This window comes from Ciona robusta, chromosome 14 (assembly GCF_009617815.1).
Source record: "Ciona robusta chromosome 14, ASM961781v2".
Lineage (NCBI taxonomy): Eukaryota > Metazoa > Chordata > Ascidiacea > Phlebobranchia > Cionidae > Ciona > Ciona robusta.
In genome coordinates, this window is record NC_143248.1 from 3,459,701 (window position 1) to 3,482,598 (window position 22,898).

Consider the following 22,898-nt stretch of genomic DNA (forward strand, 5'->3'; position numbering starts at 1 on the left):
CCTTATATCTATTTTGTCAGTCTCCATGTAATAACAGAGCATATTATACAATACCGTGTCTAAACCCGCGTATATGTGCTTAACATTTGGAAAGACTGTTTGAAGTCACATTTGTTTTGATAGGCATAAGGTCTGTGGCAAGAATTAATGGCTGTCGTGTTACATTTAATATTGGCAAAAATACGATATAAAAATACGAAATATAGAGATAAACGTTATTATAATTTAATGACATTTAAAAATAAGTAATAAACATGATAAAATGTATATACAGTATTACAACATAGAGTATTGCAGTTTTTCTTGATCATAAAATTACTAAAGTTTTGTCTTTCTTCGAGCCATTTGTAGCATAATGACGTCACAGACACAGGCGTTCTAAAATATTGTGACTAAACAAATAAAATTTTTCATTCAATCTAATATTTGTAAACATTTTAGCTTTTTGCTCAACTGTATTTGTTTTTGGTAATTTTTTAAAAAATTAAGTAGCGTAAATAGCGTTAGGAATGACTTTTAAGGAATGTTTGCTTACCCAAATTCGTAGCACCCTGTGGTGCCATTGGCGCGCTCAGTCATGCTCATCGGAAATGGTAGAGGCAATAAACGAAATTTCGCTCTGGTCAATTAACATACCTACACAACTTCCAGGATTTTACGTTCTTTAGTAGTAGAAACAGTAGCAATTAGGCCGTAGCCCGAAGAGCTTTCAGTTCTAGAAATGTTCAGTAACTAATTCATTTTATTTCGGTAAATTACCGCGAGTTTGAACGTCAACCAAATTGCAGTTAAACGTAACTACTGCAACGGAGTGTGCAATTACAAGTCTTACAGCATATTCATAAAGGTAAGGAAACATTTTAAATCATAGATTTAAATAATAATTTTATTTTGAAATGTTTTAATTTTTTATTTCTTATTCATTTGCACTGAAATTATGTAATAAGATAGCTTTTCTAAGTTTAACATTATTTTAAAATAATTAAAAGTTAGTACTTTGTAAACAATATAACTATTTTACTGTGTTTTACACTTTTACATTTATTTGTACATTTCAGAGCAAACAGCTTGTTTTTCAATACAAAAACCAACTAAGCAAAGAACCTCATATAACAAAGTTCATTTATACAGATTATGCACAGGTAAATAACCCTAACTTATATAAAACTCAAATTTTGTTTATAATGTGGCAATAGGACAATTCATGTTAACAGATTAAAATAATTGTTATATTCATTATTTTTGATTAAAATAATAAAAAATAAGTATTGGCAGAAGTTTTATGTGTTTTACTTTGAGAATAACATGGAGGTTGTATTAACCTGGAGAGAAAATTCATGTTTTATTTCCCCATACACCCAGATCAATAATGTGGCCCACCACAAATGGAACACCACAAAATTCATTGTCTTTTAGCAACTCTCTCAGCAGTTTGCTTGGAGCTCAACCATTTCGACCTCAAACACCTGTCCTATCAAGTCAGTATTTTCTTCCAACTTTTAACAACTGTTGTTCTGTCTCTTTATCCTGTCTTTTCGTTTAAAACACTTTCTAAATCCTCGCTGCTATAATCGAAGAGACAAATAAAGTTATTACTTATTATTAATATTATGTTGTGGTCCTTGTGGATATCATTAACTGTAACTGTTTATAATTACCTGCTGGTGATTACCCAATACAAACCATGCATTAATTACTTGGGCTAGTCAAGAAATTGGCTAAAATGGTATCTGAAGGTGTTTTTGGTTATTAATGCATGACAACATACTTTTAGTAACAATGTAAATTACATTTAAAAATAGACAAATCATTTTTTAACTCGTGTTAGTATTACACACAATGTATTCTACCTTAATATATAATATAGGCTACCCTATGTGTGTAATTTTATTTCCCTCCAGTTTAAACCCATTTTCAGCTGTGACAAGGGCAATTTATAATTAATATTTCATGATACAAAAGGCTGTGCCTCTTAGAATGGCTTTGTAATTGGAAATGATAGTAAATAAATAGCAGGACGTGACATAACAGCAGATGAACGTAAGTCATGTTTGGTTTCCTGTTTCTTGCCTGCTTTACTCGACTTCCACGTGTTTGTGTAAACACCCTGCAAGTATGCAGCAATTCAAGATTTTATTCATGCATTTTATTAAAAGGATACACTGCAGTACCAAACGTGTTGTGTAATTGCCACCTTTCATTACAATTTACAATTATCAATATTGTCAGGGATTCAGTAATACCTGTATTTTTATTTGTTTTTATATTATTTCAAATATTTGTTTTATTACATTTTTTGTCTTTGTAGACCAGCAAAAAGTTCTCGTAAATGGTGGAATATCTGCCCTACAGCAACACCAGCAAGAAGCAAAAGAGCGCCAAGTAAATATTAAATGAGTCACAAACTCACAATATAATGTGTAACATGAGCAACAAAATACTATGTTAACAGATGGTGAACCGACGTTCCCTCAATCGCACAGCAAGTTGTGGTTTGTTTCCACAAAACGGGATTGTTCGACCATCTGCGCTTAACCAACACCGTGCATTACAAGTAAACAGAATAATTTCCAATATTCAATAATATGAAGTAATCTAAAGTTACAGTATTTACAAATTGCCAAGTCATTGAAAAACTATTGTTTTTTTCATTGTTTATGATTCATTGATTTAAATAACTTGTTAAAACTAAGTGACAATGTCATCATTGATATCTCTAAGTAAGAAATGCTTCTACCATGTACTTTAAACCATATGTGCAATTGCTTAATCTGGGTTAATGAGGAAGGCAGACATATCTTCGGCTTTTCTATATTAATCAGTTAACATTAGAGTCAATAAGTTAGATTTTTCATAGGATTGTATGTCAAAATCTCCGAAAAATTTTTTTGACCTCTTGCATTAACATAATACTCTTACACAGAGATCTACAAGTTTTGATTCGCCTCGAATGATGAGCACCCCAGGTTCTGTAACCCCAATATCTGGCTCTACATCCCCGATACCTCTTGTTGCTGCCACAGCTGCAGGCGTGACAAACAGCAATGGCTACAGAAGTCGTGAGACTGGTGTCATCGAAAAGTTGCTTGTTTCATACGGATTTATTAAATGCGCTGACAGAGAAGGCCGCTTGTTTTTTCACTATAGTCAGTTTCATGGAGAAGCCCACACTTTGCACATAAATGGTATGTTTTAATACTTGAATGAATTTCAAATGCTAAATTTATAAGAAAATTATCTCAACATTTCTGCTAACATTTTTCAAGCCACTTTTTTTCATAATTTGCTGCACATTTTCTGTTTCCATAAGAACAAAGCCACTGGTATTTCTGGCACATTGGTATTTATTTCCTTAGTTTTGGTTTGGAATACCAAACTAAAAGTGGTGTAGTCGATTTACATACTCTTTTTAGCTTCTAACTGTTGTCTAGGGGTGCACATTACAGAATAATTAAGTATTCTAGGATGTCCTAGAAAACTTTATTTCAATCTAAATTTTCCAATCTTTTTATTTATAATTCAATATTAATTTATTAATTTTAACCACGTAAGTCATTAAACAGAATACCGCAATTAGATTCAAATCTAAAAGGAATTGAATCTCACATCACACTTCTGTATTATGCCTCCCCACTGTTTAAACCATCTAACATTTTCGTAAAGTTTTGATTTTTACTTTTCAGATGAAATTGAGTTTGAAGTGTCAATGGACACACGCACTGGTAAACCTGTTGCAGTTCAAGTTGTAAAACTTCAGAAAGGAACTGTAGCCTTTGAAGTACTAAGTGAAGATCGCATACTAGGTGAAGTGACAAACCCAGCACCACCACTATCCCTAATACCTGGTCAGAATTTAATGAATGTGGTTCCTGGTGGAACTACTGGCATAGCTGGTCATGGGTATAGGCCCAGTGAAAAAGGAGACCCAGTTATATCTGGAAAACTTGGGAGTTTATCATATGAAAGAATGGGGGTAAGTCTTATAGTTGTGAGTCGTGACATATTCATATATTTAAACCAGATGTACTGATGTACATTCTCACGCAAGTATTTGTGCATTCTCTAGAGACATATATTGTTATAGAAAGCTGGTAAATAAATCCAATGTACAGTGCAGTATGGAGTGCATAGCATAGTATTATTGGTATTAACGATAACAAATAATCTACAAAACAACTAACTTGTGTTAAATTTTATCTTAAAATGAATATGCCAATTGCTTTTCTATATTTTTTCTGCAATTTATTAACTGAAGTTACAATTTTTTGTTATTATCTTCAAAAATACTTTAATCTTGGACTGTTTGTTAATACAGTGGGTGTGTCGCCGTGTCGGTTACGTGGCAGGGAACTTAGTTATATAATAATGGTTCTGACTCAACCTATACAAGTTCATTCAACCTTGAAATGGTTGGCTGGTGGTTAGGAAAGTACCCAGGGTGTAATACATGTCTTGTATAAAATCAAGTTCTTGTTACAAAATATCCACCATATTTCTACTGTTTTTTTTTGGCAATTTAACTTTTGATTATTTTAATAAAACAGCATGTAAAAATATGTACATAGGCGCCAAGTTTTATGAATGAGAAAGATGTTTGGAGGTTTTTAGACACACAAACCTGTGAAATAAATTTTATTTAATTAGTTTAATTGTACTGGTCAATCAATACAAAACTCCAGGTAGGCTTGCATGCGCTGCCACCCCAGGTTTAGCCCCTATGAATATGTATGTAATACTTTTAACAGTTAAGCTTGTGAAAAATGTCATTTTCTTCCATGTTAGCTCATAAATCATGTATTACCACTTAGTGGCCTGCATTAAGATAAAACACTCCACATTTCCATGCAGGAGTTTTTCTTCTTACATTACTCAGCAAGCGATCTAACCAACCCAGACCTTGCATTGCTACCTGGTGATAAAGTTTCATTCAACATTGCTACCGAAAAAAGGTGTGTACAAAGTTTTACATTGCTCTGGAACCTCTGAATAAAGTGATACGGCACTAGTTCTGTACATTGTCCCACTATGTACAAGTATAGCCTACCATTTTTTTTTATTTAAAAGAGTTCTCCTACCGTTTATTTGAAATAACTACATTACATTGTAGGAGCGAAAAAAAAAAAAAAAAATTCTTTTGTTATATTTGTTGTTAATTTGCTTAATTTTAGTAATCCTGAGTCACTAGCATACGTTACATACTACTTAAAGACCTTAATGTATTAGACCTTCAAGTGGTACCATAGGTTAAGAACCACCGTGATAGATTGTATACTAACTATCTGTTAAAAATATTCGATATTTATAATAATCAATTGGTCATCTTTTTGATCTTGCAGAACTGGAGTAATGCGAGCACGAAAGATAACTCTGGTAGAGAGAGCTCCTCCAAAAAGATTCAACGGGATTGTTACGGCAATGAAGGAATCTTTCGGATTTATTGAAAGATCTGATATCGTGAAAGAGGTGAATATGATGTCATAATTACCTTTTATTTTAAACTGGGTATTTTTAAAAATATTTATTATAACGAACAGATTGAAGCATGATGAATTGGTTGTTTCTAAACAATATAAATAGTAGGGTGGGGGAAATGGGACACTTTATCATTCTATTTTCTCATCACATTTGGTAGTTATCAAAGAAACTTCAAATAATTATAAAACTGTATCCTTACGACTCCTATAGTCTAATGTTAATTGTTCAAAACATGATCAGAATATTTATATATTCTGTACTAAAGGTGTCCCATATTCCCCCCATCCGACTATATAATTCAATATTTTTTGATTTTACATATTTCTATCATTTCCTACTCATTATTCATAATTGGCCTTCTCCTTAATGTTATGTACGTCTCCTATTTCATGTTAATTGCTATATATTCACACCTGGGTGGAATTCAATACACCGACTTTCTCCTTACTGTACAGGTGTGGCAGATTGCTGATGGAAACTAAACTAATATTTACCATGCTAGTAATACCCACATCTACAATGTATTAAGCATGGCTGAATGTTAATAAATAGTTTGAACGATAATATTGTGATTGAGTTTAACAGCCATGCTTTTATCATACACCTTTACTAAACCACTTTTTACCCCTAGCGTGTTTAATGTCTGTTGTTTTACTGCAAATTCCCTTCTTTTCGTTATTTTAATTAATCTGATCTTTGTTTCTGTATTTGAATGGGTAAATAAACTTTTACTGAATTTTTTTACCCCTAGCGTGTTTTATTAATTGTTGTTTTGCTGCTAATTCCATTATTTTCGTTATCTTAATTAGTCTGATTTTGTTACTCTATTTGAAGAGATAAATTTTACCAAAGTATTTTTTGTCTCGGGTATGTTTTAATGACTGTTGTTTTGCTGCTAATTCCCTTCACTGTTTAATTAATCTGATATTAGTTAATGTATTTAAAGAGATAAATAATTAGGTTATGTTATATTGCCCACATAATTTAATTTTAAACACAATTTTGCTTGCAGATATTTTTCCACTACAGTGAAGTGCTTGCTAACGTGCCAGACTTACACGTTGGTGACCATGTTGAATTCAGCGTGCAGGAACGTAACGTAAGTTATTTGTGTTTTGTTACTTCTGCTACCAGGCATAATGTCAAATAATCATTTATCTGCTCATCTGGTATAAAAAAGAAACGAATTCAAAATCATTCTATAAATTTTTTAGCATGAGCCTAAAGGATTATTAGTATTTTTAGCAACTACTTGGTTAGCCTTTTTTAGTCAAACTTGTAAAAAAAGTTACTTTGAAAGATCACGATTAATTTTTAATTGAAGATGTGTAATGTGTAATACATTTATGTTATAGCCTATTTAAGACATAACAGCATAGTAATTAAATGCTGTGACTATGTTTGAAAAAAGGGAATAGTTTTATTTAAAAAAATCATCAGGGAAATAGTTGTCTTATTTTTTCTTATAAAAAATGTCATACAAAGAGAATGGCAGAGAATAAATATTTTTTACCTTGAAAAAAAAATGAGTGAAATCATCCAAAAAATTTTATAAACACTTTCCATAACCAACAGAACAAAGACGTGGCAACAGAAATCCGGTTGTTGCCGCTAGGAACTGTTCAACTCGAAGAAATTTCGAGCGAACTATTTGTTGGGACAATCGATAAACCACTTCCTGCAAAAGCTCCAAACAAGGTTATGAGCGAGGTGAGACAGACATGTTATTCTGTGTATTGGGTTTCTGTATTAGACATTATGTTGTATATGACTGTTTTAAAGGATCCTTTTAAATAGAAAAAATGTATTTAATGGTATTTGTTTAGTTAATAGAGAAATTATTTCATTAAGAGGCTTTGAAATACTAAAAAATCACCCAAAAAAATAATTACCTACAAGATAATATACATGGTAACTCGTAAGCTGGCACGAGGTGTATGAATGTTATAACGACTATGTTATAACGACTGTCGTTTTCCGGCCACACGAGGATAAAGTAAGTTACATTCATTCATTAATAATACAGTTATACAAAAAGATCTTTTTGGTCCAATATTTTATGCATACATTTGCACATTAATTCATGAACATTTATTTTCAGTCTACCATCGCTGGTGGTGATGCAACTTCTCCCAACCAGACTTTAAAGAGTGGGGCCATCGTTAACGGGGGTTCTTCACCCCCCCAACCATCCCTCGTACTTGCTGGCATTATATCTTACATTGCACCCACTGGTGAAACATTTAAAATACGATTTGGAGAGAAGGATAGAGCTGCTAACTGCCTCCATACACTTTGTAAAGGAGATAAGGTACTCCTGGATCAAACTTTAACAAAACCAAAATTGTAAAAAAATCTTTAAAAAAAATCCCCAAAAAATATGTTTTAATTTTTTTTACTTGTTAAGCAAAAATGAAAACAACTTACCTTAAATTTGTAACAGTTAGCTTAATTAGATAATGGAATAAGTCTGACCCAAATCTCAGCTCCCATTATGTGTGGCATGCTGCAGGACCTCACCCACACTGAATAGAATATAACATTGCATAACACAATGTATTTTTTAGGTTTCATTCTTGACAATAACCGACAAACGAAATGGTCAACAGCGGGCTGCAGGTGTTACTTTGCTACTTGATAAAACTATCGCGGCAAGCAAGGAGAAGCGAGAACAAGTATGTTGTGTTTTCCAACTATATCTTAATTTAACCAGATCTCTAATATGTGTCATGTTATTCAATAATGTGTTAATTGTAATCAATATACAGATCATAGCATTGTTTCAGTTATTTGCTGTAAAAAATCAATTCTTACCAATTTACCATATAGTAGGATGGCGAAAGATGGGATACCTTTTTATTCTATTTTCGCGTCTCATTTGGTAGTGAACAAAGAAAATTCTAAGAATTGTGAAGGCGTATCCTTAAGACTCTTATTGACCGTTGTTAATTGTTTAAAACACGAGAGGGTATTTAGATATTATGTGCATACGGTGTCCTGTCTTCCCCCATCCTACTGTATTAAAAAAAGAATTAAAAACCAGTTTCCCCATACTTTTCTCTAACTTCGCAATTTGTACACATATTAAAAAAGGTAAATATTAAAATGCTAAAACCACACGCATCTAACCTGGGGTGTCAAGGTAGACGAACCCAATGTTTCTTTCTACAATGTATTATTCAGTAAATATTAAACCAAATGATTTGTTTTACAGAAATATTTGTCTAACTATTCCTGACTTCCCTGTATTTTAAAAAGTTTGGAGCCAATGCGTTAGTAAAAGTATACACACTGGTTCTAATTTCTGAAGCCCAAGAATTTTGGATTTTTTAATGTTGTCTTACCGTCATCTTTATCACAATATATTGATAACCTCCAGGGTATCGTAGCTGCAGTCAAAGAGGGGTTCGGGTTCATCAAGTGTGTGGAGCGTGACTCTCGCCTCTTCTTCCACTGCTGTGAGATGTTGGATCCCACTCATCATGTGAGGATGTCAGATGAAGTTCAATTTACCGTCCTCCTGGACCCAGTTGCTGAAAAACAAAGGTGGAATGATTTTTGATAAAAAAAAACATAATTTTTCCTTAAAAAAATAGTGCTAACTTGACTGATTAATGTGTTTGGCAAATTCTAGATCTCTTATTCTTTTATACAACAATGGTTGGACTTGATTTTTGTTTGTTACATTTTTGTAGCACCAGATACTTACAAAATAAAGGTCATGTATTTTTGGCCAAAAGTACTTACAAAATAAAGGTCATGTATTTTTGGCCGCTTTTTTTAAAAAAAGCATTTTTTGACATTTACCGTAATTTAATTAACATAAAAATAAGAATTTTACAATGATTTGTAAATCATACAATCGTAAGCCCCATCATTAGCATTCACATATTCGCCCGTGGCGATGTTTGCAGCATATTTCATATATCATGGGATGCGAACATGTGTAAATAAATCCACCACTCCTTAATCATAAACATAATGTTCCCATCATTACCTTGTACTAACACGCCACACCCAGAAGGAAATATTTTTCAACCTGTTTGTTGATGTAAAATTTTGAGATAATTTTAAGCAGCCAGATTATCAGGTTTGGATAACCATGACTATGCATTTTGCTCAATGAGTTCGATTGTTTTGTAAATCCTGCTTGGATCTAGCAGGTTATAACGTTTATAAACAAAAAATTGCGATGGTGCAAAACTTATTACTTATAATATAACACAAAAAATTTGAAGTAAAATACAATAAAACACTGTATTTTAAGATTGTGGGTGTTTTTTTTTCTTTTTTTTTATTGTATAGCGGTCAATATGCAAAAGTAGTCACTACTAAACGCGAAGTGTCCTGCTAAAAGATATACATGTTCACATAGTACTGGTAGCGCCTAGCATTGAACCCCATATCCTTTGCATACAATGCCAGCGCTCTTACCGTTAAATTACAATTATAGAGTGGGGTGGGGGAAGATGGGACACCTTTAGCACATAATGTCCTAATATCCTGATTGTGTTTTAAACAATTAACAACCGCCAATCGGTGTGGTGGGCATATAGTTTTATATTTCTTTGAATGTTCTTTGTTTACTACTAAAATAGAGTTAAAAGGTGTCCCTTCTTCCCCCACCCTACCTACTGTACTAATAGTTTATTATTATACTTATTACATCATAATGCCCCATTGTTCTAGGATGCATGCAACGCGTATTCGAGTTCTACCCAAAGGAACAGTCATCTTCCATATAATATCTGATCAAAGCTTCACTGGCATAGTAGAGGCTTTACCTGGGGCATCCCCTAACACAGCACCAAAAAGGTATAATAGCCTAAATGTAACTTGCTTAATCCTCGCGTGGCCGGAAAACAACAGTCGTTATAGCACGGGTGTTTCATACACCTCGTGCCAGCTTGCGAGTTACCAAGTATGTTACTTTGTGGGTGATTAATTTTGGGAGATTTTTCTTATTTTTGTTTATGGCTGATAATTTAGACAACCCATTAGTGACCACTGGGTAGAAAAAGGGTAAGTGTCTTGCTACCTGTCAAATGTACACAGTATTAAAATACATTATCTGCTACATAGTCTTACATTCATTTCCTCACAGCCCAACAGATTGCTTATTCAGTCCTGCCCTTGGCCCCAACCCCGGTATAATAGTTTACTCAGTTGGTGTACAAGCTGACCCATCAGCAGACACAGTAGCAAGAATTCCTTTTGCTTCCAAAGATTTCAAAGATTGGATGGAAGCTTTAAGTCTCAAAGTTGGGGACACAGTAAGTTAAAAATACATTTAACTATTTTTTAAATTTTTTTTAAACACTTGATAATTGTAATGGGTAATGTAGAATAATATAGTAAACAAAAACATTGAAAATTTATAAAACCGTATTCTCGCGGCTCCCATAGACCGTTGTTATTTGTTTAAAACACGATCAAGATATTTGGATATTATGTGCTAAAAGTGTCCCACCTTTCCCACCCTACTATATATATATATATATATATATTGTTTTATTTATTAATCTTCTATTCTTCTGTTTTAACTTGTCAGGTTGAGTTTAAGATTTGCGAGGTGAAACGAACCGCAGCTAAAAGCGCAGTTGATATAAAACTGCTGACTCGTCATTCCGATTATGATGTAAACAATGGTGCCAGTCGGCGAAGAACGCTTAGTCATTCAATGTCGGCTGCGTCTTTAAAGCTGGAAACACTACCAGAGGAAGGTGAGATTGGTTTGTTTAAAAATATTAAATATTTGCACTTTTCCTAAATTTATATATTATACCTGTATAGACATTATAGACATTATAACAGTGTATTAATTACACCTGTGTATTGGTTTAAAAATATCTATATTAATTAGGAATCGTGTATATTGGTTAAAAATATATCTATTAGCTAGAAAACATGTATAATTGGATAATATTAGTTAAACACCTAGAAAATGGGTAAAAAAATCTATTAGTTAAAAAAACATGTATATATATTGGATTATTGGTATACAGTATTTAAATACGAATTTTGGCCAGAAATGTATATTGGTTTATTTAAACCTGCAGTGGTATAATGGTTGGATTATTTTTAATTTTCCAAATGTTAGTATGCTTTAACTTTGATATGTTCCATAATATTTGCCATGAAATGTCACTGCTTTTAGGCCTGTTATTGTTGAATGGGCCTTGTTGCATCATAACAGCAAACACAAAATGTAAAATATTGATAAAATATCCACCATTGAAAATCTACAGCTTCCTTTCCAACTATTGTGCTTGAGAATGTACCAGTGAAGAGCAAATCTACCACACCAGAAGTAACCATGTCGCCCAAAAAGTAAGTTTTCAGTCTTCTCATTCAGTTATACCTATTTTGCACACAAAATAACACGGCTAGCAAATTATCAAATGACGACTTAATGAGAATTGCTATTTGCGTAAACATTTTACAATGCAAAAATGGTATTAGTAACATATTTTTAATATGCCTACAGGATAAATAAATTTCTCCTTTCATTTTGTTATTTTTACCACAACATGTTTTTTGTTTTTTATTACAATAATGTCGATTATATTTAATAAAGAAAATACAGGAAAATCAAAATGTATTTTCAAACAACAGTCGTTTTAACGGCTAAGAATAAAAAAACTCCCATAAAGTAAAATACATGGTAACTCGTAAGCTGACACAGCGGGATGTATTAACACCTGTGTTACAATGACTGTCATTTTCCAGCCACGCGAGGATAAAACAAGTTACATTCATTTATCATTTTGAAGTATGTGGTAGTAATTTTATTCATTAAGTTGTATTAATGCAGACCTTCAAGTGAAGTAAATATTGCCAAAGAAGATAAGGATGAAAGTGAAATTGTTGAAAAATTGTCAGAAGCTTCATTCTCTCCAAGATCAGATAATGTAGGTTTTTTGTTAGGGTAACACTGCAGTTTTTGCTTGGGAAACACTGCAGTTTGTGGTTGGGAAACACTGTAGTTTGCAGCTTGTAGTTGGGCAACACTGTAGTTTTTGGTTGAAAAACACTGTAGTTAGGAAACACTACATTTGGGTCGGAAACACTACAGTTGGGTCGGAAACACTGCAGTTTGTGGTTGGGAAACACTGCAGTTTTTGTTGGGAAACACTGCAGTTTTTGCTTGGGAAACACTGCAGTTTTTGCTTGGGAAACACTGCAGTGTGTGGTTCTAAAGCATTATGAAACTTAGTTTGTGATCTGATATGAAATAGGCTACCCTAGGAATAGTAGAATTCATAACTGTGTTGAATTTGTTTACAGATTGAAACATCGTGTGGTGAACAATGTTACGGTTGGATAAGCACGTTGAAAGACACGTTCGGATTCATAGAATCGCTCAACCATGGAAGCGAAATTTTCTTTCACTACAGTGAGATGCAAGCTCCTGTGGATAAATATATAGCTGGCTGTCCTGTTACTTATGTAACTGGAATTAAAGGTTTGTTACAATGTTATCAGGTCTTGTCCATAATGGTAGAAATATTATAGGGTCTTATTTGTTATAAAAACCAGTGCATTGTATAGGATGTGTAATGTTAGCTGGTCTGGTACCACGGCTGAGTAGTTGGGTACTTATCTCGTAAGTTCGTAACCAAAGGATACCGGGTTCGATGCCCTATACAGTCACTATACTGTTACTGATAGGTGTATGTGTCCTTGCTCAATGCACTTAACAAACATTGCTCCAACCCAGTAGTCACTAATGCAGTGCCGGGCCGTTGGTGTCCGGGTAATTGGCGAACTCTGGTTTAAATATTAGGCTTCATGCCGCGCAACGCTTGTGAAGCGCGCCTTCCTCTGAACCAGAGGTAATGGGTTCAAGGCTCGTCGCTGCTACCATTGTGGGCGTATGTGTCCTTGGACAAGACACGTAACAGTAATTGCTCCCATCCAGTGGTCATTAATCGGTTGTCCAAATTATCAGCCATGTATAATAAAAAATAAAAAAAACTCCCAAAAAATAATCACCCACAGGCCACAAGGTAACATACTATGTAACTCGTAAGCTGGCACCAGGTGTATGAACACCCGTGTTATAACGACTGTCATTTACCAGCCATGCGAGGATAAAGTAAGTTATACTCATTCATTCATTCATTCATTCTTATCCTACTGTATGCCTATATTGTAAACATCAACAGTTTATATTGTGTAGCTTTATCTGCATTAAACATTTTCATTCAATTATTTCCTCACAGAAGAGAAAGCTTGTGCATTGCAAGTTGAAGTGATAACAGATGAGGAAATGCCAACTTCTGATGTTGTGTCAAGTAAAATAATCAAAGGTATATTATGTGGTGGCTGATTCGACATGGTATAGATTTAAACTACACCAGGTGTATGTGTATTGCATAGAATTTTCCGTTTATAATGGGGGCTAAAGTTAAAAGTATAAATTATTTAACATTATGAGTGTCTGGGATAATATGTCAGTATGTCACTCAAACTTTTGAAACACTAGCGACATGTTTTGTACACCAGTTTTGAAAAAAAAAACTATTTTCTCTTGTTGTGCGGAGTTCCTTTTACTTGACCCCAGACTTTCTTAAAAAAAAAAGAAAAAAATCCTATAAATGCTGTGCTTATTAAATGCCAAACACACCTGAAATAATTTAATCTTATGCTCACTGTCAAACACCTACTTTTTGTATCTCAGGCAAGGTGTTGAAGCCACTTAAGTCAGTAAATCCATCTCAAACAAGTTACCAAGGGTTGATAGAATACAAAGAAACCAATGAAGCAGGTGAACTTTAACTTGATGTTGTAATAGAGTCAGCACTAAACTCCTTAGCCAGCACTATAAGTAGCTCAGTAGCTCTTCTGGCTAGACAATTATTGTACATACTAGCTCTATTTCGTTACAGTAGCATTTGTTACGTTAGCATTGAAACCATACGTCACAATCGTCGCTATTACTAACTATTCAATGCCACGTGGTATATTGCGCAATAATGTTGCAATCACTTTCCATATGTTTATAGTTGTTGTGTAAAGCGTTGTGTATATTATGTTTCCTTCACCTAATATTGCAGTGACTCTAGTCATTTGTTAGTTTAGTATGATACATAATCTTTACACTGGAACTTAAAATAGGTTTAGGCCTGGTTCTCTACTGATGTTTATATGTTCACCAAAGTTTTAACTTTCCATACATATTGTTCTAATAATGGTTATTCAGTTTTAACAGCACAAATCATTGTGTCAGTAAGCAAATAATTCCAAGGTGATTAATTTTAGAAAACAAGTGTATTATGCCAGCAACAGTATATATAGGTTAACTCGTTTACATTTTAGTACTGTATCACAATCTATGGATATAAGCATATATCTTGTCACCCTAGAAGTATCATGAAATATTTAATTTAATAATAAGTTACAGACAGAGTTACGATTCTTGTGCTTAAAAGTTTTATAAATTATTTATTGTTTGAATGTTTTGATTTTTTTCTGTTTGTAGTGGACTTAAATTATATTTTGTAATTTCCAGATGAAACCACGATCAAGACAATCTCATACAGCCCACTTAGTCTTAGTGATAGGAGAGATTTCATTCAAGTTGGTGACAAAGTGACTTTCCAGGTAACAAATACTTGCATTGTATATATATAGATGTAGCGTTCATAAACATTGTTTAATTCTGGCTAAGATTGTAAAAATTTAGTTAAAGTTGTGGTCGTCAAACATAGAGAGTCTCATTTATTAATGTAGTGAATAATATACTTTGGCTCTTTTTTTGTGTAGATACCTAACGGAAGGGTAAAAGCTGGGGTGACATTTTTAAAATGCAGTTACACTCATATTTGTCAAACATTGGGGAACCTCATTGATTAATGTGGTGAATGCAAATATGCAATGTAATTTTGCTCTGTTTTTTTGTATAGACATGTATCAGCAGAGTAAAATCTGCGGTGAAATTGGTTAAATGCAGTTACACTCGTAGTTGTCAAACATAGGCAACCTCATTGATTAATGTGGTGAATGCAATGTAATTTGGCTCTGTTTTTTTTGTACGGACATGTATCAGCAGGGTAAAATCTGGGGTAACATTGTTAAAATGCAGTTACACAGTTTACACTTATAGTCATCAAACCTTAACATAGAAAACCTCATTTATTAATATGGTGAATGCAATATTCTTTAGCTTGGTCATGGTATAGGCACCTAACAGTAAAACACAAGGCATAGTGTTACTGTCACCTCTGTTGAGTTAACATGTCCCGCCAGAAGACTAATGCTATGCATATAACTGTACATACGCACTGCAGTCTGTTGTTCCCCTTAAACAATATATAGTACATTTGTACATGACATGTGGCACCAATGACTGTATGTAACTCACTAACTCAAGCTAGTTATTACCAAACGTTTCATATGCGTAAACGTAACACACCCCACGTTTCAGACATATCATATTTATGTGTTTCATCCTCACATTTTGGACCTACTACTTTTGGACCTAGTTTGTTTTAGTTTTAGACCCAAATATATGAAAATATTGTACATTTCGAAGTATTAATATAAGCATATGGGCTGTTGTGTATCGTTAAAACGTAATTTCATTAAAAATAGTAATTTAATTGAATGTTATGATGATGAGCATTAGTGTTGCATCATAGCACTTGTTATTGTTTGTAGACTAATGTTATTGTTATGTTGTTATTGTGTTTATTGTTTACTTCAGTTAATTTTACTATTATTGTACACAGGTCAGCACAGACATTAACAGCAACTGCCAAAGAGCTGCTAATGTGAATGTGAATCGTGAAACTGTCAAGGCTACAGTGGACAGCATTAAAGGAGAGGTAATATCACAAAGATACATTATTTTATAAAATTATTAAAGTTTATAATGGACAACTGCTATAACGTTGGGTAAATACTTTACAGTTACTGTAACTGCTGAAAATAAGCTTTTCAAAATTACATCTAAACCGCTAAAAATAGACTTTACAAAATTACATCTAAATCTGCTAAAAATGGACTTAACAAAATTACAACTAAAACTGCTTAAAATAAACTTTACAAAATTACATCTAAAACTGCTAAAAATAAACTTTACAAAATTACATCTAAAACTGCTAAAAATGGACTTTACAAAATTACAACCAAGACTGCTAAAAATTAGATTTTGGGAAACTCTCTTGTTATTTTTGAAAAGTTGCATTTTCTGGAAAAAAAGTTTCCCGAAATAATTTTTTTTAAATGTTACATTTTCAGTTCGGTTTCATAAACTACGAGGTAAAGGGTGGGGATACCACTGGGGGCAGCGGTAAGCTATTTTTCCACATGTCCGAGGTGCGTGATGCAACTCAACAAATAACTGCTGGTTCTACAGTAGAATTCTCAGTCATATACAACCAAAGAAGCGGTAAGTAAAAAGAAAACCTCTATATAGTAGGGTGGGAAAGATAGGACACCTTTTCATTCTGTTTTCTCGGCCCATTTAGTAGTATAAAGAACATTAAAAGAATTATAAAACCGTATCCTCACATAACTTACGTCACCCATAGACTGTTGTTAATTGTTTAAAACACGATCAGAATATTGGATATTAGTGCTAAAAGAGTCACATCTTACCCTTTGATATTACCTTTACTTTTACCATGTAGCCAACTCTCAGTATACATACAAGGTCTTTTGTGTATTGTAAGATCTTAACCATATAAAATAGAAATTGCCTACTTTTTGTTAGCATGCCTGTTTTTTGTTTAACAGCCTGCCTGTAGCTTAGGGGAAAGTGAATAAAACAGAACACCAGTTATAACTACTGTTGTTGACTCACCATATAACACGAATAGTTGCATTTGTTCATTCATATTTATATAACACCTGATCATGCATTTAATCCACCACAGGCAAGTTCTCTGCATCTAAAGTTCGACTTGCAGAAGCGCAACCAAAACAACAAAGACCCGAACGCTTACGACTACGCAGCACTTGTGAAACCACTGGACCAACTGTGTCTGTGTTGCGCCAACCAAGGGGTCCCACTGAAAACACAACGGTTTGTTTTGCATCATTGTTAATTTTTATTGTACTGTACTAGAGGTTAAGCATATTTGCTTGTAGTAAATAATTGCTTCTGATCTACGTTATGTTTTGTACACTTATGGTACATGAAGGTCTCGTAGGGGTAGTTAACAGTATTGCTTAGTTGGCATTCACGTCCTGTTGATGTAATAACATAATACTCAAACCTGTGATTTTGCCCACCAGGGATTTGCTGTAGTGCGTCACACAGAAGCAGATGATAGCCAGGAAACAGAGAATGCGTAAACCAACGACGAAAACATTATTTCTGATTAAAGACCTATGATGCTTTGTTTAACTCTACTTGTTTTCTGTTTGGGGAATTCCCCTCTCATTCCACATACCCAGCCATACATCAAACCTTGATATGCAGTTTTTGGATGCAGTGCACATATTGAAAAGTGACACTTTTTTTTTCCGTTTTTATTGTTTCAGTTCAAGGCAATTCACTGCTTTTGATTTGTTTTCTATTTTTACTTTCAGGCGTTGTTCTGTTAAAATGTAAAAAAAACGCCGACGCGATTTCGTGTCTGTTTGTCCAAAGCCAAAACATTCCTGCAGTTTTAAAGTAACAAGAAAACGCCCGATTCCTTATTTTTCCCAATGAAATCAAATCAAAAAATCGGAATAACCAAACTCAAAGCCAGCCCACAATTGTCAACTTTTTAGTATCAGTATTTTACACTTAAGTAACGGCGTCTATTGCGTTCTATACTCAGTTTTCACTGTGCCTGCACCTCCAATGTGGTTGTGCAAAATTACCCAAATTAGTTACTACAAGCTTATGTTCCTGCTGTTTAAATTGCAACTAAATCCCGTCCCAGTTAAAACTACTGCCTGAATCTGTTTCGGGTACGTTTCTGAATGTATCAATTTTGATATTGCAATTTTTGTGTCTTTTCTTCGGTGCTAACACGTATGTTCACATGTAGATTTGCGTTAAACACTGTTTCTTTTGCTACCTTGTTGTATATATTTGTTTATAATACTACCAACATTTTCAAAGGAAGCCAATTTTTTTCCCTTATTCACTTTGTTATTGACCCCCGTTCATCTTTATAATATATTTTGGGTGTTACGGTTTCATTTTGAAATAAAATTGCTGCTTTCAAAATAATGTGTAAAGTTTTAAATTTTAAAGCTACTTTGTTTTAAAGTCTTATAAATAATACAGACCGTGGCTATGGTAGGGTGGCTCATGGCCTACTAAAGATATCTTTAATATCTTTAGTAGGCCATGGGTGGCTAAAAACAACCCGAAAGCGTAATATAGTATTTAACAATGCAAAGGGTAATTTCTTGCTATTTGTTTAAACTTTAAATAGAACTCTTCCTCTAAACATGTGCCGGAGTAAGAACGACGCTTAGTGTAAACGTTTAAAAGTTAAACTATATAGTTAGCTGGAACAAATTTGATTAAGATACCTGCAGCAATATTCTAGTGGTACTTAAACTTGTTGTTTTACGAGTTTATTGCTTTTGTAAGCGCCCTAAGCTAGGATAGGTTTATGTGAACTCATATAACTGTCTTTGGCGTCAATACTTTTAGTTCAGTGTATTACCATACAAGCTGACAGTAATAAAGTTACCTGCTTGTATTCGGTCGTACATTTTAGAAGAAGGCAATTTTAAAGTGTTTATCTGTGTTTAGGGTTTATAACACTTGCCTTCTTAGTAGGTCAACTGTTGTTTAAGTAGGTCAAATGTTTATTAGACAATCTCATTTGTACCTGCTGTATTTTAGATTAAACCAGTACACAAAATCGTATGTGAGGAAAGAAACCATATCAAATGTTGCCGTGTTACGTAACTTACATTCATACGAGAAGCGTGTTTCTTATCTTCAGGTTGCTCACGCTTTAACCAGCACGCGTTGATCACGCAGCCGGTGCGTGATCAAATTGTGTAACTCGCTAGGGCATGCTTTCTTTGTGTTGATTGCGCTGCTATAACACATCAATATCAGGAGTTGTTTTCCAAAACCGCGGGAGAACGGTTCAGAAATTAAAAGGCTGGAAAGCGGCAGCACAGGATATCAGTAGAAACTTGCGCAATCGCTGAGTTGTTGTTACGCCTTTCCGTTCCAAAGGTCGCTTGCCAACACTCGATTTGTTTTATACACAACAAAAACAAGTCAGCTAAACGCAGGGAGGGGTTATTATGCAAGTACTATTTACGTGGCTAGTTATAAAAATAACGGGAAAAGTTAGCTGCTTATTTCGTTTTGTGATTCGTGATTCCGTGTTACATAATCAAAACCTATAATGTTAGTCGAATAAATCTCTTTCCGACGGAGTACAATTCTAGGTAATCTGTGGACAAAAGCATGGATATACTTTTACAGATAAGGCAATAAGTTCATGGTTTGCGTTTAGATGTTAGTGGTTATGCAAGATTCTTCGCTGGCACCTATTTTTTTACTTCTGTAATAATAGTAAAATAAGATTATTTTATTCTCGCAGAAAGAGCTGTTTTTAAGAGTTGTGAATAAACTGTATTGTTATACGTAAACAAAAATGTCTTGTGTACCAAGTATTAACGCCTATGTTGCCTCCCATTCCCATTCCCAACAAGCTGAAGTCCAGGAAATGACAGAAACTGTTATTACTCCACCACCCACTTGTCAGCAGCTGAAAGAAAATGGTATGTTGTCTAATTACTTTGTTTTTAATAGTGGTTAACAATATAAATATATATAACCTTTAATTTTTGTTGCAGAAAAGAAGTCTTGGTTTGGAAGCATTTTTGATAAATTCTCATTCGTTGGACATGATGGGTAGGCTATGTAACGTATGTAGGGATGCACATTACAGAATAATTAGGTATTCTAGGACATACTTTATTTCGAATCTAGAATTCCGAATCTAGAATTTCGAATCTTTTTATATTTATAAGAAAAAATAACTTTACCGACATAAGTCAGTTTATAGACTCTTTCATAGTAGCCTTGTTGGATAATGAGCTGTAAAATGATCAAAAATTGTACTAATGGGTAGTTTTTGCGTCATGAAACGTATAGCAGGCTATGAAAAGACGTTACGAAACGTTTACTCTTGAAAGTCCCACAAACACAAAAATATTTTTTTTTAAATTATTAGGTTTCAAAAATTGTTAATATAGTTTGTGAGATGACGTGTGATGACGTCCTTGAACAGAATACCGAATTCCGTAATTAGATTCGATTAAAAAAGGATCCGAATCTTATGGAATCGAAATTCTGTAATGTGCATCCCTAAACGTATGTTTTAAATTAAGGTATATATCAAGTAAATAGTAAGATTGTATTAACAGTTTTTAGAATACATACAACAAAATATATTTTGGTGACTGATGTTTTCGTGCAATTTCAAAGTTAAATTCGCCATTCCCACTTGGTTTAATTGACAAAATAATATCCATAAAGATTTTTTTGTCTCATTTTACCTCAGTTTAACTGTTAAGTTAAAAGGTGCATGAGTTCTTTATAAACTTTAAGGGTTCACCAAACTAAAAAAAGGTTCAAGAGCACAGTGCATTAAAAGCCTAATAACATCTAAACCTTGGATGCTAAAACATAGAATATGCCCCTGTTCCAAAAGCTGACATTGATTGCTTATGTACTTTTGTGAGATGTTCAGGTTTAAAGTTAGTTTATGTAGCCAAATTAATAACTAACTTCCCTTTTCAGTGTTACTTTGATACAAGAGGCCAAGAAGACAGAAGTACAGCAAGATAACAACATGAATCTGCTGTCTCGTGTGCGACATCTTTCAAACTCAAGCACAGAAAGTACATCCACGGAAAACCAGGATAGAATACGACATCAATCAAATCCAGACCGATAAACTATTGTTTTAAAAACAATGCACTTTTCTTTGACATTGATCTTTTTTTGTACTTATAACACCACAGTATCGCAGCTGCAAAAAATGTACAGCTTAAAACTGGTGTCTAAAATTTGTGGGCTTAATCCCGCACCATTTTGTTGTTTCACCGATGTATATAATGTCGCTGTCTCCTGACTAGGGATTTTGATTGTTCTTACAGTGTTTGTGAATGTGTCAGTGCTTATATGTTGTGTAAATTGTCCACGTGTACTATTACTTTAATACATGAATCTATAGATTCAGTTTGCAGCTGTGTTTAGTGTTAAACTGTCCTAATGCACAATAGCTTATACTGTTATCAAGAGATTATCAAATAGTCTGTTGTATTATATTGGTTACAACTACAAGTGTAGTAGGTCTATGTGCTCCTTGTAAATAATGAAAGGCTATATAGGTCAGCCTGTGTCAGCATTTTCATGATTGCCAAATATTTGTTAGAAGTTGCTACGATATCACCGGGGAACCAACACGCCGGGTTATTAAAATAGATTTTCTATGGCTGTGGCTATTAAAAGAACTCATACCGTCATACCGACAATGAGGCGCATATTGAATTTCGCTGTATCGGCGCAACAAAAAACTATGTTCAAATGTGGAAGAAGCCTAAATATTAAACCGCAAGATGTCGCCAAAGATCTTTGTTTCAAACCAAACGTTTTAAACATCGAATTTTGGTAGTATAATAGTGAATACTGCATTCTGGAGACACAGGAAAATTGCCAGTTAGTTTTTTTAGGTTACTGGCACACACCAGTTTCGTGCATCACAACCGACAAATTACTGGATACCGACAAATGGCATAAACCGACAAATGACTCAATGAATGAATGTAATTACTGACCTAATTTTAAATGATGCGAGTAATCCGAGTATCTTGTGAACTCATCGCCGTGTAGTATGCTGACACACACCAGTTTCGTGCATCATAACCTTGTCAAACTTGAAGTGAAAGGCAAGATGAACATTTGATTGATATGTCAGTGCTCATTTGGACTTTGTACCCTACGCTTCAATAGCTTTCCGTTGTCTGGCAAAAACGACAGGGCACGAAACAAGCTACAGAAATAGCAGACGCGGTGCGTTCTCTTCAGCTGCTCCTGATCGCGTCGTTCGCTTTTTAGTTTCTGCGCATTTCGAACCCTGCGTTGTGACACGCAGTCGAAGTATCATTGAATAGTAAGCGGTTAAAAGGAAGAAACAGCTCGCGCGGCTGCGGTTCTTTTGTGGATGGTAGTGGTAGAATGGTATTCACTGTTGGTTAAAGTTACGACGCGCGGTGAAAGGACATCCAAAGGTTGTTTGGATTCCAGTTACACGTTGCAGTGATAGATACCGCCTCAGGCCTCGGGGCATAACATGTTATACTATGTGATGTGCAAATTGTTTCAGTTTTTGTGATTTTATAACGGTATCAGTTTTTTATAGTAATGTTTAAATAGCCATCAGAGTTTGAAATATGCTTTAACGTGCTTTAAATTTGATCAAAATAGTTGTAGAAAT

At 34.0% G+C, this 22,898-nt stretch overlaps 2 protein-coding genes and 1 long non-coding RNA gene across 3 annotated transcripts; 2 read left to right on the forward strand and 1 right to left on the reverse strand.

Annotated features, from left to right (window-relative positions):
• Positions 1-2: 2 nt before the first annotated feature.
• Positions 3-630, reverse strand: LOC149725030 (uncharacterized). Its single transcript, XR_016386545.1, has 2 exons — positions 536-630; positions 3-392 (listed from the first exon to the last, which is right to left on the reverse strand). It is a non-coding gene; the product is annotated as an uncharacterized LOC149725030 (long non-coding RNA).
• LOC149725031 (cold shock domain-containing protein E1-like) lies at positions 624-18,649 on the forward strand. The gene is made up of 27 exons (XM_089893026.1): positions 624-847; positions 1,059-1,142; positions 1,363-1,478; positions 2,309-2,382; positions 2,453-2,554; positions 2,924-3,185; positions 3,684-3,973; positions 4,849-4,949; positions 5,337-5,463; positions 6,488-6,574; positions 7,051-7,185; positions 7,577-7,786; positions 8,043-8,150; positions 8,855-9,021; positions 10,165-10,290; positions 10,580-10,748; positions 11,027-11,198; positions 11,724-11,805; positions 12,290-12,386; positions 12,763-12,940; positions 13,701-13,787; positions 14,159-14,245; positions 14,990-15,081; positions 16,209-16,304; positions 16,720-16,870; positions 17,358-17,506; positions 17,719-18,649. The coding sequence occupies exons 2-27, from the start codon at positions 1,135-1,137 to the stop codon at positions 17,776-17,778; spliced, it is 3,333 nt and encodes a 1,110-aa protein (XP_089749152.1). The 5' UTR covers positions 624-847; positions 1,059-1,134; the 3' UTR covers positions 17,779-18,649.
• A 1,314-nt stretch (positions 18,650-19,963) lies between these two features.
• LOC149725032 (uncharacterized) lies at positions 19,964-21,641 on the forward strand. Its single transcript, XM_089893078.1, has 3 exons — positions 19,964-20,175; positions 20,251-20,308; positions 21,200-21,641. The coding sequence occupies exons 1-3, from the start codon at positions 20,049-20,051 to the stop codon at positions 21,354-21,356; spliced, it is 342 nt and encodes a 113-aa protein (XP_089749204.1). The 5' UTR covers positions 19,964-20,048; the 3' UTR covers positions 21,357-21,641.
• The last annotated feature ends 1,257 nt before the right edge of the window (positions 21,642-22,898 follow it).

Bases quoted from the DNA above. Each gene is read 5' to 3' on its own strand.
- LOC149725031 (XM_089893026.1), top strand. The intron at 3,186-3,683 runs GTATGTTTTAAT...TTTACTTTTCAG, and splicing joins CCACACTTTGCACATAAATG to ATGAAATTGAGTTTGAAGTG. The intron at 15,082-16,208 runs GTAACAAATACT...TATTGTACACAG, and splicing joins GTGACAAAGTGACTTTCCAG to GTCAGCACAGACATTAACAG.
- LOC149725032 (XM_089893078.1), top strand. From the start codon at position 20,049: ATGTCTTGTGTACCAAGTATTAACGCCTATGTTGCCTCCCATTCCCAT. The intron at 20,176-20,250 runs GTATGTTGTCTA...TTTTTGTTGCAG, and splicing joins TCAGCAGCTGAAAGAAAATG to AAAAGAAGTCTTGGTTTGGA. The intron at 20,309-21,199 runs GTAGGCTATGTA...TTCCCTTTTCAG, and splicing joins TCATTCGTTGGACATGATGG to TGTTACTTTGATACAAGAGG.